Source organism: Nematolebias whitei, chromosome 3 (assembly GCF_014905685.2).
Source record: "Nematolebias whitei isolate Nwh7 chromosome 3, NemWhi1, whole genome shotgun sequence".
NCBI lineage: Eukaryota > Metazoa > Chordata > Actinopteri > Cyprinodontiformes > Rivulidae > Nematolebias > Nematolebias whitei.
This window is the reverse complement of record NC_056500.1, coordinates 13,400,066-13,412,857: the sequence shown is the minus strand read 5'-3', so window position 1 is coordinate 13,412,857 and position 12,792 is coordinate 13,400,066. Positions and strand designations below refer to the sequence as shown.

At 40.1% G+C, this 12,792-nt stretch overlaps 1 protein-coding gene across 1 annotated transcript in view; it reads left to right on the top strand.

Annotated features, from left to right (window-relative positions):
- Nucleotides 1-1,002: 1,002 nt before the first annotated feature.
- The window catches only part of ddah1 (dimethylarginine dimethylaminohydrolase 1), a 73,242-nt gene continuing 61,452 nt past the window's right edge, over nucleotides 1,003-12,792 (top strand). The window contains exons 1-2 of the mRNA XM_037674542.1: nucleotides 1,003-1,152; nucleotides 1,230-1,545. Coding sequence (XP_037530470.1) covers nucleotides 1,252-1,545 — 294 coding nt within the window. The 5' untranslated portion in view covers nucleotides 1,003-1,152; nucleotides 1,230-1,251. The remainder of the gene's footprint in view (nucleotides 1,153-1,229; nucleotides 1,546-12,792) is intronic.

Sequence of the window (12,792 nt, the reverse complement as noted above, 5' to 3'; positions counted from 1 at the left end):
CCTCCCTGGTGAGGTGTTCCAGGCACGTCCCACCAGGAGGAGACCCAGAGGAAGACCCAGGACACCCTGGAGGGACTATGTTTCTCGGCTGGCCTGGGAACGCCTCGGGATTCTCCCAGAGGAGCTGGCCCAAGTGGCTGTGGAGAGGGAAGTCTGGGCCTCCCTACTGCCACCCCCGCGACCCAACCCCAGATAAGTGGAAGAAAATGGATGAATGGATAATAGAAGTTGGTGAAAGCAGAAACACATTCTGGTTCTGTCAAGTATTTTTATAGTGTTCATCAACAAGACATAAAAACTGGACAGAAATAGGCAAATAAAGTAAAAAACAACAACTAAATTTGTAGTTCTCATATCAGAGGTTTATATGTCCTTAAATGAACAATGTTTAAGCAGAATTTGTGACTGGAGATCAACTCACGTGAGTTTGTTTACAGAAACAGCCAAAGTGACAAAAAAAAAAGAAAAAAAAAAGGACTGAATATTAAAATACCCATCTAGAAGAACTTTGAAAGCCAAACTCTGTTTTTCTTGACAATTATCTAACTTGTTTTCCATCCATCCATCCATCCATCCATCCATCCATCCATCCATCCATCCATCCATCATTTTTATCCATTTCTTCCTTTTTGTGCCTTTTTTGGAATTAAGCAGCAGATTCACTCTTGAATTACCTAAATATCTTCTCCTCAACAGATTATTTATGAATATAAGTCCAGGCATGTGAGTCAAGTGGAGCTTAATTTACAATGAGTGTAGACCCACATTTCAGAATTGCATTCACAATATCTGGAAAAAACTGGAACGTGGAACGTGTATTGTATTTTTTTTTTATTAAAACAAACCAAAAAAAATATAAATCCCTGTTTATGGGGTTATTAAGTATGTATTTGTTTATTTATAAATACGGTATCAAACTGCAGGTGGAGGCTTCACTGAATCTTTAAAGTGGCGTGCAGAAGCATGAGTTTCAGGCGGTTCTGGTCCAGGATCCATCAGCTCTGCGTGGTTCTGTCACTTGTTGGGCTGAACCTTGGACAGAGCCGCAGGCTGCACGTGATGATCGGAGCGCGTCACCGGAGCGCTGCGTGTCGCTCGCCTCGAGAGACTGGACCACGGCTGACATCCCAACAACCTGACAGGCAGCATCAGGTCAGCAGACAGGCATCTTCTCTCATTCATTCTCTCATCTGTCTCTGAAGGTGTTTTTACAACCCTCCCCTCCACAGATCTGAGCGTGCACGCGACATCATGGCTGGCTTGATGGCAGGTTTTGGGCAGTACACCCACGCGGTGGTCCGCGGGATCCCCGCGTCGCTGGCCCAGGAGGCGCTCCGGAGCAGCGAGGCGGAGGTGGACCTGGATGCGGCGCGGAGGGAGCACGACGCGTACGTGGAGGTGCTGAGGACGAGGCTCGGGCTGGAGGTGGTGGAGCTGCCCGCGGACGACACGCTCCCGGACTGCGTGTTCGTGGAGGACGTGGCCGTGGTGTGCGGTGATACAGCGCTCATCACCAGACCCGGGGCTGAGAGCAGGAGGAGAGAGGTAGGGATGATTCAACATGTCCTCCCCACCCACACACCACCATAAAAAAGAAACAAGTTTGACATGACACTGCAGCACCTGCTCTCTCTGGATGAGACGCCTGAGGTGGCTGAGCATCATTTTAGAAACATTTTAAACAGAAAACTGGATATTCTGTCTTCAGTTGTGTTTCAACACAGTCAACACTGTTTCATTTTCAAAAGTTATCACCATCTTTTCATGCATTTTTGATAGTTTCTGTTATACAGTTCCCAATTTAAAGACATTGTTGTGTTGTAAACAACTGATGCCCCAAAGGTTTAGAGTCTGGAAGAGATTTATTTCTTGCGTGCATGGTTGAGCACCTTTTTTGATCTTCTAATTTTTTAAAAATATATTTCTGTTCGGTTCTTATCTTATTTGTGTTTAGTGTAATCACGCTGGTAGTTTTCCGAGCTACCTAAAAGGTATTACTTCATGAGGCAAGTCTTAAAGCTACTCAGTGCAACGGCACAAAGGCCGGTTTAAAATAAGTCTCACATGAGGTTTGATATAAAATATACCTCATAAAAATGAGAAATACAATTTGCAGAATGTTTTCTCATATTGTTGGTGACGAGTGCTTAAATTAAAAACTTGAAGGTAAAAAATTGTGACGTTTGTTTATTTAGAAACAACCAACGTAACCGATTGTGACTTATGTAACTTATCTGTGCTGCTGATTATCCATGCTGCTGATCTCATGCTGCTGCTGATCTCATGCTGCTGTATTCATCCATACCCATCTGCTCACCACAGACTCATGTTCGGGCTGCTGTTGTTACGCTGTATTACATTATTGAGTCACAAATCTGGGGGTGATAATAATAATAATAATAACTTTTATTTATAATGCACTTTACATTAACAATGGATCTCAAAGTGCTCTGATAATGTACCCTTCCATTAAACTCAACAATCATGTAAACACGATTGTTAAATCCTTTTTTTTCCAGCTGAAGAGACTGTCTAAACTGAAGCCCCATACTGTCCAAAAACAACCTTGAGACAGTAATACACATATTCATAACTTATAGGCTCTATTACTGCAATGCACTTCTGTTTGGAACCAGTCAGACCTCCATTACATGATTATGCTGCTGCCCTGTTTTTAACCAGTACAGGCCAAAGATAGCACATTACTCCAGTTTTGGCCTCCCTGCACTAGCTACTGGTTCACCTTCGAATTCAGTTCAAATTACTCCTGTATGTATTTTAAATCCCTGAACAGTTCTGCCCCCCTCTAATCATATACCACGCTCTCTGAGGTCAGCAGATCAGATGCTTCTTTCAGTTCCAGGAACCCATTGTAAGCTCAAAGGTGACAGGGTCTTCTCTGTTGCAGGTTCAAGACTGTGGAATGAGTTACCACTGCATGTCAGGCAGGCCCCATCCCTCACAGTTTTTAAGTCTTGCTTAAAACCCACTTTTATTTCCTGGCTTTTGACACTGTGTGAGTTGATTTGAACCTGAGTGCTAACCATTTAGGTATTATCTTCTGCTATTCGTATATCTATATTTTTATTTTACTTTATTTTATGTTTTGCTCTGTGCTTTGCTTGCTTGTTTCTACTGTATAGCACTTTGGTTGGCCTTGTTGCTCTTTTAAGTGCTCTATAAATAAAGTGGTATGGTATGGTATGGTATTATTAGTGTGTAGCATATACTGTATCTTGGATCTTTAGTGTACCGTTTGGCATTCTTTAGCGTATAACTTAGTTTATATCTTAGATCCTTATATACTGTCGTGTTTTACAATTTATTTTTTGCTATTTTTGGGTTCAACTCCGGGCAGCACGGTGGCGCAACTAGTAGAGCGCAGGTCCCTGGTTCAAATCCCGGTCCGGAGGCCTTTCTGGTTGGAGTTTGCGTGTTCTCTCCATTCATGCGTGGGTTTTCTCCGGGTACTCCTGTTTCCTCCCACAGACCAAAACCATGCATGTTAGGCTGATTGGTAACTCTAAATTGTCCCTAGGTGTGAGTGAGAGACTGAATGGTTGTTTGTATCTATGTGGCCCTGTGATGGACTTGCGACCTGTCCAGGGTGTCCCCTGCCCCTCGCACAATGATTGCCGAACATGGGCACCGGCACCCCCATGACCCAAAATGGAAGAAGCGGGTAAAGATAATGGATGGATGGATGGATTTTGTTTTGTTCAGATTTGTTGATCAAAATATGCAAATAAAAATAAAGATTAGGCTGAAACTGTAAACTCTGATCTAGAGCAGTGGTTCCCAATCGTGGTCCTTGTGGAACACCATCCTGCACGTTGTAGATGTTTTCCTGCTTTGACACACCTGATTTGAATGAACAGGTGATTAACAGGCTTCTGCAGAACTTGATGAAGTCATTAAATCACTGAATCAGTTGTGTTGGAGCAGGGAAACAACTAAAACATGCAGGATGGTGTTCCTCAAGGACCAGGGTTAGGAACTACTGATTTGCATAAGCCACATGCTTGAATGCTGAGCTCTGGCTTCAAGGCGCTCCATCACTCTTCTTGATCCACAATATTTATTCTTGACAGTTTTCTTACTCAATTTTTCTTTTTTCTTTTCAGTTTAGCAACAGATTCACTCTCTTTCCATATAAGTATCTTCTCCTTGATCCTAATGTAGCCTAATCTAGATCAGTCACATGACTCAAGCATCCATTTTGGTTTTTGGCTGATTCTGCCAGGTGCTTTGTTTACATGGAGTGTGGGCCCACATTTCAGAATATTTGCATCAGTATATCTGGAAAACCACATGATCCTTTACATTTAATTTCCTACTTTGCATCGAGTACCTTTAGAGGAAAAGGATATCATAGAGACATTTAGGTTTGTTATTGTGATTCCATATGAATGCAACAATTGTTTTTTTTGTTGTTGTTTTTTTAAAACAAAACTGACAAAAAGCTGTGATGTTTGCCAGGTGGGTGTAGCTGCACTCGAGGTTATTTATGTGTGAGTGGATGTGGATGACATGGAGGGAAACGCCAGGGCAGATTTTGTGAAAGCCCCTGTCATTCCACATCAGAGTCACTTTACTTGGCTCTGGTGCTAATGCTCCCCCAGCCTCACTGGCGGCAGAGATATTGATTGAAAAGCTCAGCATGGTTAGCCTCAGCCATCACATCTCATGTATGATGACGCACATGCTGCAAGTGGAACTCACGTCATCAGTCCTCCTATAGCGCTCTTTATTGTATCGGACTTGCAATTTAGTTTTTCAAGTTTCAGGCTTACAGAATTAATTAGTGTTATTTGCCTGCATTGTATTCCAGGAAGAAAACGTGCAATAAGTGTATGAATAGAGTTTAAAAGAAGCTTGTAAAATCTTTAAAGATAAAAAAAAATAGCATTTGAGAAGGTCACAGCTTTGCCTCCCGGCCTTTGCTTGCATGCTCTCTCTGCGCATGTGTGGGTTTTCCCACTCCAATTCCAGATCATGTTAGGTTAATTAGTAACTCTCCATTACCCCTAGTTGTGTGTGAGAGTACAAATTGTCACAGTCTGTCCTTTAGCTGTCTGGTATTTCTGTCTTTTCCTTCTCTACTTATTGTGTTTATTTCATTCTGCCCCTTCTGCTGTTTGTGTCCTGCTTCTTATAATTTTCATTCTGCCCCTTGTGTGATTCTGTTCCCCTGTATCTGATTCTGTTGTCGCTTTCCACTCACTCCTCAGTCTGCCTCTCCAGTCCTCAGTCTTTACCATTCACACCTGTCCCTCATCAGCCACCTGCCCAGTTGCTCTCATTACTCCCTCTCCCTCTGTCTTATAAAAGTCTTTCTCTCCTTCACTCCTGGTCTGGTCATTGTTCTGTATTCACTCAGACATCTCAGTCCTCCTCTTCCCTGTCTGTTTTTGTCCACCCAATCTGCTCTGCCCGTTTACTCTGATGTCCTGTTCAGTCCTGATTGTGTTTTACCAGAGTAAGTTTTGCTGCATTGACAGCGTTTTGTTTTGTTGTTTAAATAAATTTATTTTATTTGAACTCCTGCCTCGCTCGCCTGCCTGCTTATGAGTCTAAACACTGAGGATTGTGACATGAATAGCTGTTTGTGTCCCTGTGATGGACTTTCAATCTGCACAAGATGTACCCTGCCTCGCTCATAATTTCTGCTGGAGATAAACACCAACCGTCTGTGACCTGGAACAGAAAAGCGTGTTTAAAAAACAAACAAAAAAAGAATGGATGAATGAATATGAATAAAATTAAAAGTAGATTTCTGGGTAAATCACATGTTGTGTGTATGAGTAGCCATGCTTAATGTGCTGTTAAACATTTTTTTACATACAGGTGCAAATTTAGTGCAAATTGAGATCCATCAGTTCTGTGAGTTCTGACTGATTATGCTCATGACACTTGCTATAACGGCTTTAAAACGGTGCACCCAAACATGGTCAGGATTTCGGTGTGTTTTTATGGGACTTGTAGTGTTTATCAGTTTAGCTGCTCACAGCAGCTTGATTCCAATGTTTTTACCATTAGTTGCTGTCGGTTCACTAGATGCTGTACGTGATGTGACCCAGTGTTCAGAACTGTCTGTACTCATTCATGACATGGTAGATATGTCTGTTTGGAGTCATGCAGACACAACACTGTTCTGCAGGAGGGTTTTTTTTTTGTCATTAAAAGTTTTTGTGCAGCCAGTGAAAATTAGAATTTGGCCCAGATCCTTTGGACTTTCTGTGCAAAGATTTAAATAAATAAATAAATAACTTATTATTATTATTTTTTTGTCTAAAATCTTTTGGTAAGAGCTTCTAAGGAACAGATGTGCAGTGTGAACTGATATGGAGATACAGAGATGTGCTTAATTGAGGTTAGAAGAACAGCTTCTTGTGTTTGCTCTTTAATTTAATTTTATTTTAACACAGTTAGATTTTTAAAATTTTGACTTGTTTCAAACTAATTACCCTTATTTTCTCTAATTCCCTTGTAAAATCACCAGGGATGAGTTAAGTGAGTGACCTCTTCTAATTTATCACTTCTCCCGTCTGTTCGTCAAAGGTTAAGACCATCCATGTTTGTAACAGCATACTGTAGTTATAGATTTTTATATTATTTACAATTCATCAGATTATACAAAAGCAAGAGGAAATGCATGTTAATGAATATTTGGCTTTATTAATGGTTATTTAAACAGAAAACAGAGCTGCTGTCATAACTTTTAATTCCTTCTTTGCAAACTCTTTATTGGTTTATATATATATATATATATATATATATATAACGCAATTTAATAAACCCTTTATTATTAAACAATTCCTTTATTTAATCTTTGTTAAATGGCAGGGACATACCCAAATATACTGATGTTTTTCTGGTGTATTTTAAAACCAAGCATCTCCCGACTTTCTCAAAACACTAACAGGCGTAAAACTAACCGTAATCTGCACATAATGAATTAAAAAAAAAAGCATACATTTTAAAAGATAGGAAAATCTGCATCACCTAATTGTTTTTTCCTGTATAAATCTGTTGCTGAGCAGCATCTCAAACACTTGACCTTTAAACAGCTTTATTGAGGAAGAAACAACCTGCAATAATATAAATGATATAATGAAAAGGGGGTTTATATCTTGCATAAAAGAGTGATGTCAGCATATTCTGCAGATGTTGATAGTAAATCTTTTTTTTTTTTACTTTGTTAAAGATGGTTTTCACAATAAATCCTGTTCACTTTCTTCTTTACTTCAAATTTGACCTCATTCAAGTCAAGATAAGACACTTCTGTTTGTTTTCTAACTTAAAGCTTTAATTTAGGTTGGAAATTATTGTGAGTATAAATATTAACTGCCCTTGACTTCTCCTCAGGCTGTTACTGTATAATGACCCACAAGTATTCAGAAAACAGATCAAGCTCAATAAATATCCAGTAACAATCTACATTAATGGTCTACAGTGCTTTTAACAAATAACATTAGTGTCCTTATTTCAAAAGTGAAGGACAGAACAATAATTATTTAGAACTAAAATAAATCCTCACATTATTATCAGACTTTACAGGATAAAATGTGCAGGTCAGCCACATTAACAATGGCCACACAAACAAACAAAATAACTCAATTAGTGCCACTTGGGACTGAGACTGCCTTGTTAGGAGTATCAGGAAATGTTCCCGAGAAGAAGCATACACATGCTGACTAAAGATAACTGGGTGAAGTCTCAGGTAAGCTGTCCTGGGTAGCCATCAGTGAATATTGGAGTGACAAGTAGCCGTTATGGTTGAACAAATGTCAGATCTGCCTCAGGATCCTAGACCAGCTGTAGGGTTTTTTTTTTTTTCTGTATGCTGGGAAATCAGTTATTTGATACAATTTAAGTGTGAGAAAAATAAACCAAGAGTTGAGCAGCACATAGTCAGATACTATGTGACCCCCCCCCCCCCCCCACACACACACACCTATTGAACTTCACCCCTGTTGTATGTTTAACCTGTGAAAACGTGTAAGTTTAATACCCATGTTTTCTTTTTTGTGTGTGTATTTGGAACATTTTCATCATGCCTTCTGATCACATATGAAAATCATGGTAAATGCATGCATTTTTGTTAATGCAACGGTTTTAATAGAAACATGTATTTTAAAACGTGAAGTGCATTGTATGTTAGAATAAACCCTTTGTCATTTGGAGTATAGGACATTAAAAATCAAAGCAAACTAAAGGCTGACGTTCAAGTTAGCATTAGGTAACTCATTCCTTGTTTTTCAAAGATTTAATTAAAATTCAAAAATACTTTATAAATCCCAAAGGAAAATTAAATGCTGTTTGTAACTCAGTATTCAAGGAGTCAAGGATTTATGGTTCTTTATTTGTCATTCACACCACATGTGGTACATGTGGTACATGAGGTGGAACGAAATTGTGTACACAGGGTCCCAGTTACATCCAACAAAAGTATTAAAATGTAAGAGAAAAACAGTAATAAGATCTAAGATATGACCTAAGAAAAATGTTAACTAAAAATACACTAAGTACTAGTAGCATAAAAAAAAACATGCCGAACAGCAGCACGAACACGAGCCTGTGTGAGCAGATGAGCACGAATGAACACAGCAACATGAAACAGATCAGCAGCATCATGATGTGATTTTTTTCACAGTGATTATCCTGATTAGAGATTCATGAGTCCAACAGCCTCAGGGTAGAAGCTGTTCCTTAGTCTAGTGGTTTCTACACTTAATGCTCCTTAACCTCCTGCCTGAGGGGAGTGGGGCAAAAAGTGTGTGTGCTGGGTGAGTGGGGTCCTTCATGATGCAGGTGGCCCTCTTCCTACATCTGGAGGTGTAGATGTCTGTGATGTTGGGGAGACTGACTCAAACAGACTTCTGTGCAGCCTTCACCACTCTCTGCAAGGCTTTTCTTTCTGCAGCTGTGCAGCCTCCATGGCACATGTTGATGCTGGAGCACAGGATGTTCTCCACTGCACACCTGTAGAAGGAGGTGAGGACTGAGCTTCCCAGACCAGCTCGCCTCAGCTGTCTGAGGAAGTAGAGTCTCTGATGAGCTTTCTTGATCAGGCTGGTGGTGTTGTTGCTCCAGCTGAGGTTGTCATTCAGGTGCACACCCAAGTACTTGTAGCTGGAGACCACTTCCACCGCAGATCCTCCTAGGCTCAGGGGCCATGTTTCTGGCCAGTGCCAGGATATCAGTGGCACTCGAGCACAGCCGGCAGGGAGATGGAAAAGCATCTACGGCACCTTTTTTTTCAACTCATTTGACATTTGGGCTTGTAGTTGGAATATTATTTGAGCTTTTGAGATGTTAATTAGAAGCTCCTCGTTGTAAAAACCACCTTGTTGTCATGGTTACGTATCATAACAAATGTCCAAAAGTAACTAAAACATATGAGAAAACATATTTAAACACATTTAAACCATGTAAGAGATAAAATATTAAATGTGCCATTTTATCCGTATTGCTGAGATATAAGTATTTACAGTAATATTAGCTTTATTTATCCCCTTTTATCTTCATCTGCCATTGAGCCAAGCTGCAAACATTAGTTTTTATCCCTCCTTTGGTTCAAGACTTGTGGTGATTAAAACAGATGCTGGACTCATGTGAACACACTGAGTTCCCACTCAAGATGCTCTTCATATTTTGTAGAGCTGAAAAAGTACAGTTAATCTGCTTCTCACAAGACATTTTCTTGAACCTCGTGATGTAATGTTTGAAGGTGTCGGGGTAATCACGACTGCAAGTGGGTTTCAAATCAACTACCTTTTATGTTTTTGTAATAAGAGGTGGAAGAGCAATTTCATGGTTGAATAATCTGAATGTTGCAATTCGTCACCTAATCTGCTCAAACACAACCCAAGCATCACCGCCTCTCCCGTCACATGTTGACTGTGGCTGTGTAAATACCAAACGCACCAATTTGACTTGAAACTAAAACACGACAGCAGCAAAATGAAGTCAAACTAAATATTTCTGGACTCTAGGATTTTCAGAACCAATATTGACTCAACTAATGCCCTCAAACCAAACCACCCGTTAAAGTATGTTTACTTTGCCTCACTTTATGTTATATTGATATATTGATAATTGTCTGATATTACTGTATAATAGCCAACTGTTAATTTTTTTTTTCTTTATCCTACTTACTTATTCAACCATCTGTTTGGAGAACATTCTTAAAAGTGATTTCAAAAAATGAGTGGATGGAGTCTGGGCAAGATTTCCAATAATTTTTTTTTTACAGATATTCAAGCATTTTTACAAAGATTATGACAAGAGCCACTCTTGTCATAAAACTCTCTTCAGTCTTGAAGTACTCAGTTAAAAATAGATTCAGTTCAAAATAAATGCTTTTGCTGGTGATTGAAGCACCTTTCACCCTTCAGTAAATGCATCAGAGTGACCTTTTTTCTCTGGGTTTGGATCTTGATGAGTTTGCATTCGAGGACACTCAGCGTCATAATTTAAAGGCTCAGAAATTACAATTTATGTTATCTTTTCCCAACACATTTTACATTATCATTAAAACTAACAAACAATGTGGGGACATTTTTTTATGAATCAACTGATAAAATTCTACAAACATTTTCATCCATGACACTTTTTAACCATGCAGTAAAATACCATTGGATAACTTACTTGTTGATACTTCCTATGCATGACATAATGGTACTTTTTTACTAACTGTATTTGATAACAGTAATTGATGTGTAGCTTTAAAAACCCAGGAATCTAAATTCTTACAAGACGAGTATAAACGGCTTCAGTCTGTAGGTCAGGATCTGGCAGGAAACATTTGCTCCTCAGACACAATATTTAGGCCATGTTTTCACAGACGTAATATTTAGGTTCAGTCCTCTCAGCTTATTTTCGTACTGGCCCCTTTCCGGTCATGCCTCACATAGCTACCCCAAACTGTAACCAGACAATTACAGTGCACAAGGGTCCTTGTTTTGACTAGACAACCAGCAGATGCTGGTTCCCTGCCACCCTCCATTTTTATGACTTCCCTGCCGGAATCGACCTTGTTTCTTTCAGGGAGACATGACATCCGCGTGTGAACAGGGGAGGAAGGTGAGTCAACTGTAACCCACCAGTGGCATGTGGGATGAAGTGAACGTGCCTTCCTGGACCTCCTGTCTTTCCACTTTGAACCTGCCCTTCCTCTTGCTGTTTGTCTGCCTGGCTGCTCATCTGGCGTTTCTTTCGTAACACGTCAGTGCTGCTGCCTCTCCAGTGTTATGTCTGGTTCTTTGTCTTACAGAGATTAATGTATCAGGTTCTGTGAGGTCTGTAAGATCAGCTGATTAAAAAGTAACTACCAAACTTTTAAGAATAAGCATGGCTCTAAAATTTGGCTACTTTGCAAGTAAAGAGTACAAATTTACTCTGAATGAAATGGTGGACTATTTTTGTATAATACAAAATACATTGCTTTTTTCAGTAGCAATAAAATGATAGAAACAGCTGCTATGCCAAGGGTGTAATGATATTGAAATCATTTGAAAAATCTGCTTCTTTGGAGACACATACGTCAAAAATAATTTTCTGCAGTATGTCAAGCATCTTGTTTCTTATTTTGCATTCTTTAACTAGAAGCTAACATGCTATATTCACAGCTTTTTATTAACTTAAGGACATGTCTGCCCTGAGCAGAGGAAATCACATATTTGGGATTCTTGTTCACAAGTAAAGGTAGGATGGAACGGGAGATAGATTTATGGATCAGGACTTCATTCTCAAGAATGAGGACATTACTTTGGTCAGTCATGGTGAAAAAAGTTGAATTGAAAGGCAAAACTCTTGATTTACTGGTCTGTCTGTGTTCCATCCCTCACCTATAGTCACGAGGTATGGATCATGACCAAAAGAAAAATATCCTGGATACAAACAGCATAAAGGAGCTTCCTTTGTAAGGTGGTCGGGCTAAGCGTTAGAGATAGGGTGAGGAGCTCTGTCATCTGGGGCAGCTCAGCATCGAGCCACTGCTCCCTCACATCAATGTCTCCTGGATGCCTCTTTTTTGGAGGAGTCCATGACACCCTCTAGAAAGAGTCCAGACCAGACCCAGGACTCACTGGAAGGACTTTCTATTTTCTCTGTTCTGGGATCGCCTTGGGGTCAGTCCACCAGGAAGAGCTCAATAGTGCCTCTGGAGAGAGGGATGTCTGGGTTGGGCGAAATGGTGATGAGCTGTATCTTAAATTTACAAATAATAAGCTAACTCTAGAATTGTAAAAACAACAACAAAAAAAGTTCCTTGTCTGGACTTAAGAATTGCATCAAAGCTGGCCATGATAGCTTATCTATGCTTTTCTACCACCAGTTTAACAAACCCCCCACGTGGCACAACTTTACTTCTCATGTATCTTAATCAACCTGACTCCTTCATGCCATCACGTCGAACCTCGTCTCTTTTATGTCCCCTGTAGTTTGGTCCACTGTACCTGCCACAGTCTTTGACACAGCTGCAGGAGACTTGCAAATAGGAACTCCTCTCAGCCTCACAGGATGACCCGGTCATGCTCAGCCGTCACCGTGGGTGTGTGAATGTCTGGCTTGGTATGTGAGACGGAGCAGTGGAAGACACAGGAAGTGGGCCAGGCATAACGTTACTGAGAAAAGTCTCGCTGAGGCCATCAGGGGTTTTACACAAGTGGAAACAAAAGCTCTTTTTACCACTTGTTGAAAAAGGCTCATTATTTTAAAATTATGATGTAGTTTTTTTTTTTTTGTTGTTTCTTTGTTGCTAAATGTTTAGGTTTAATCCACTTTGCC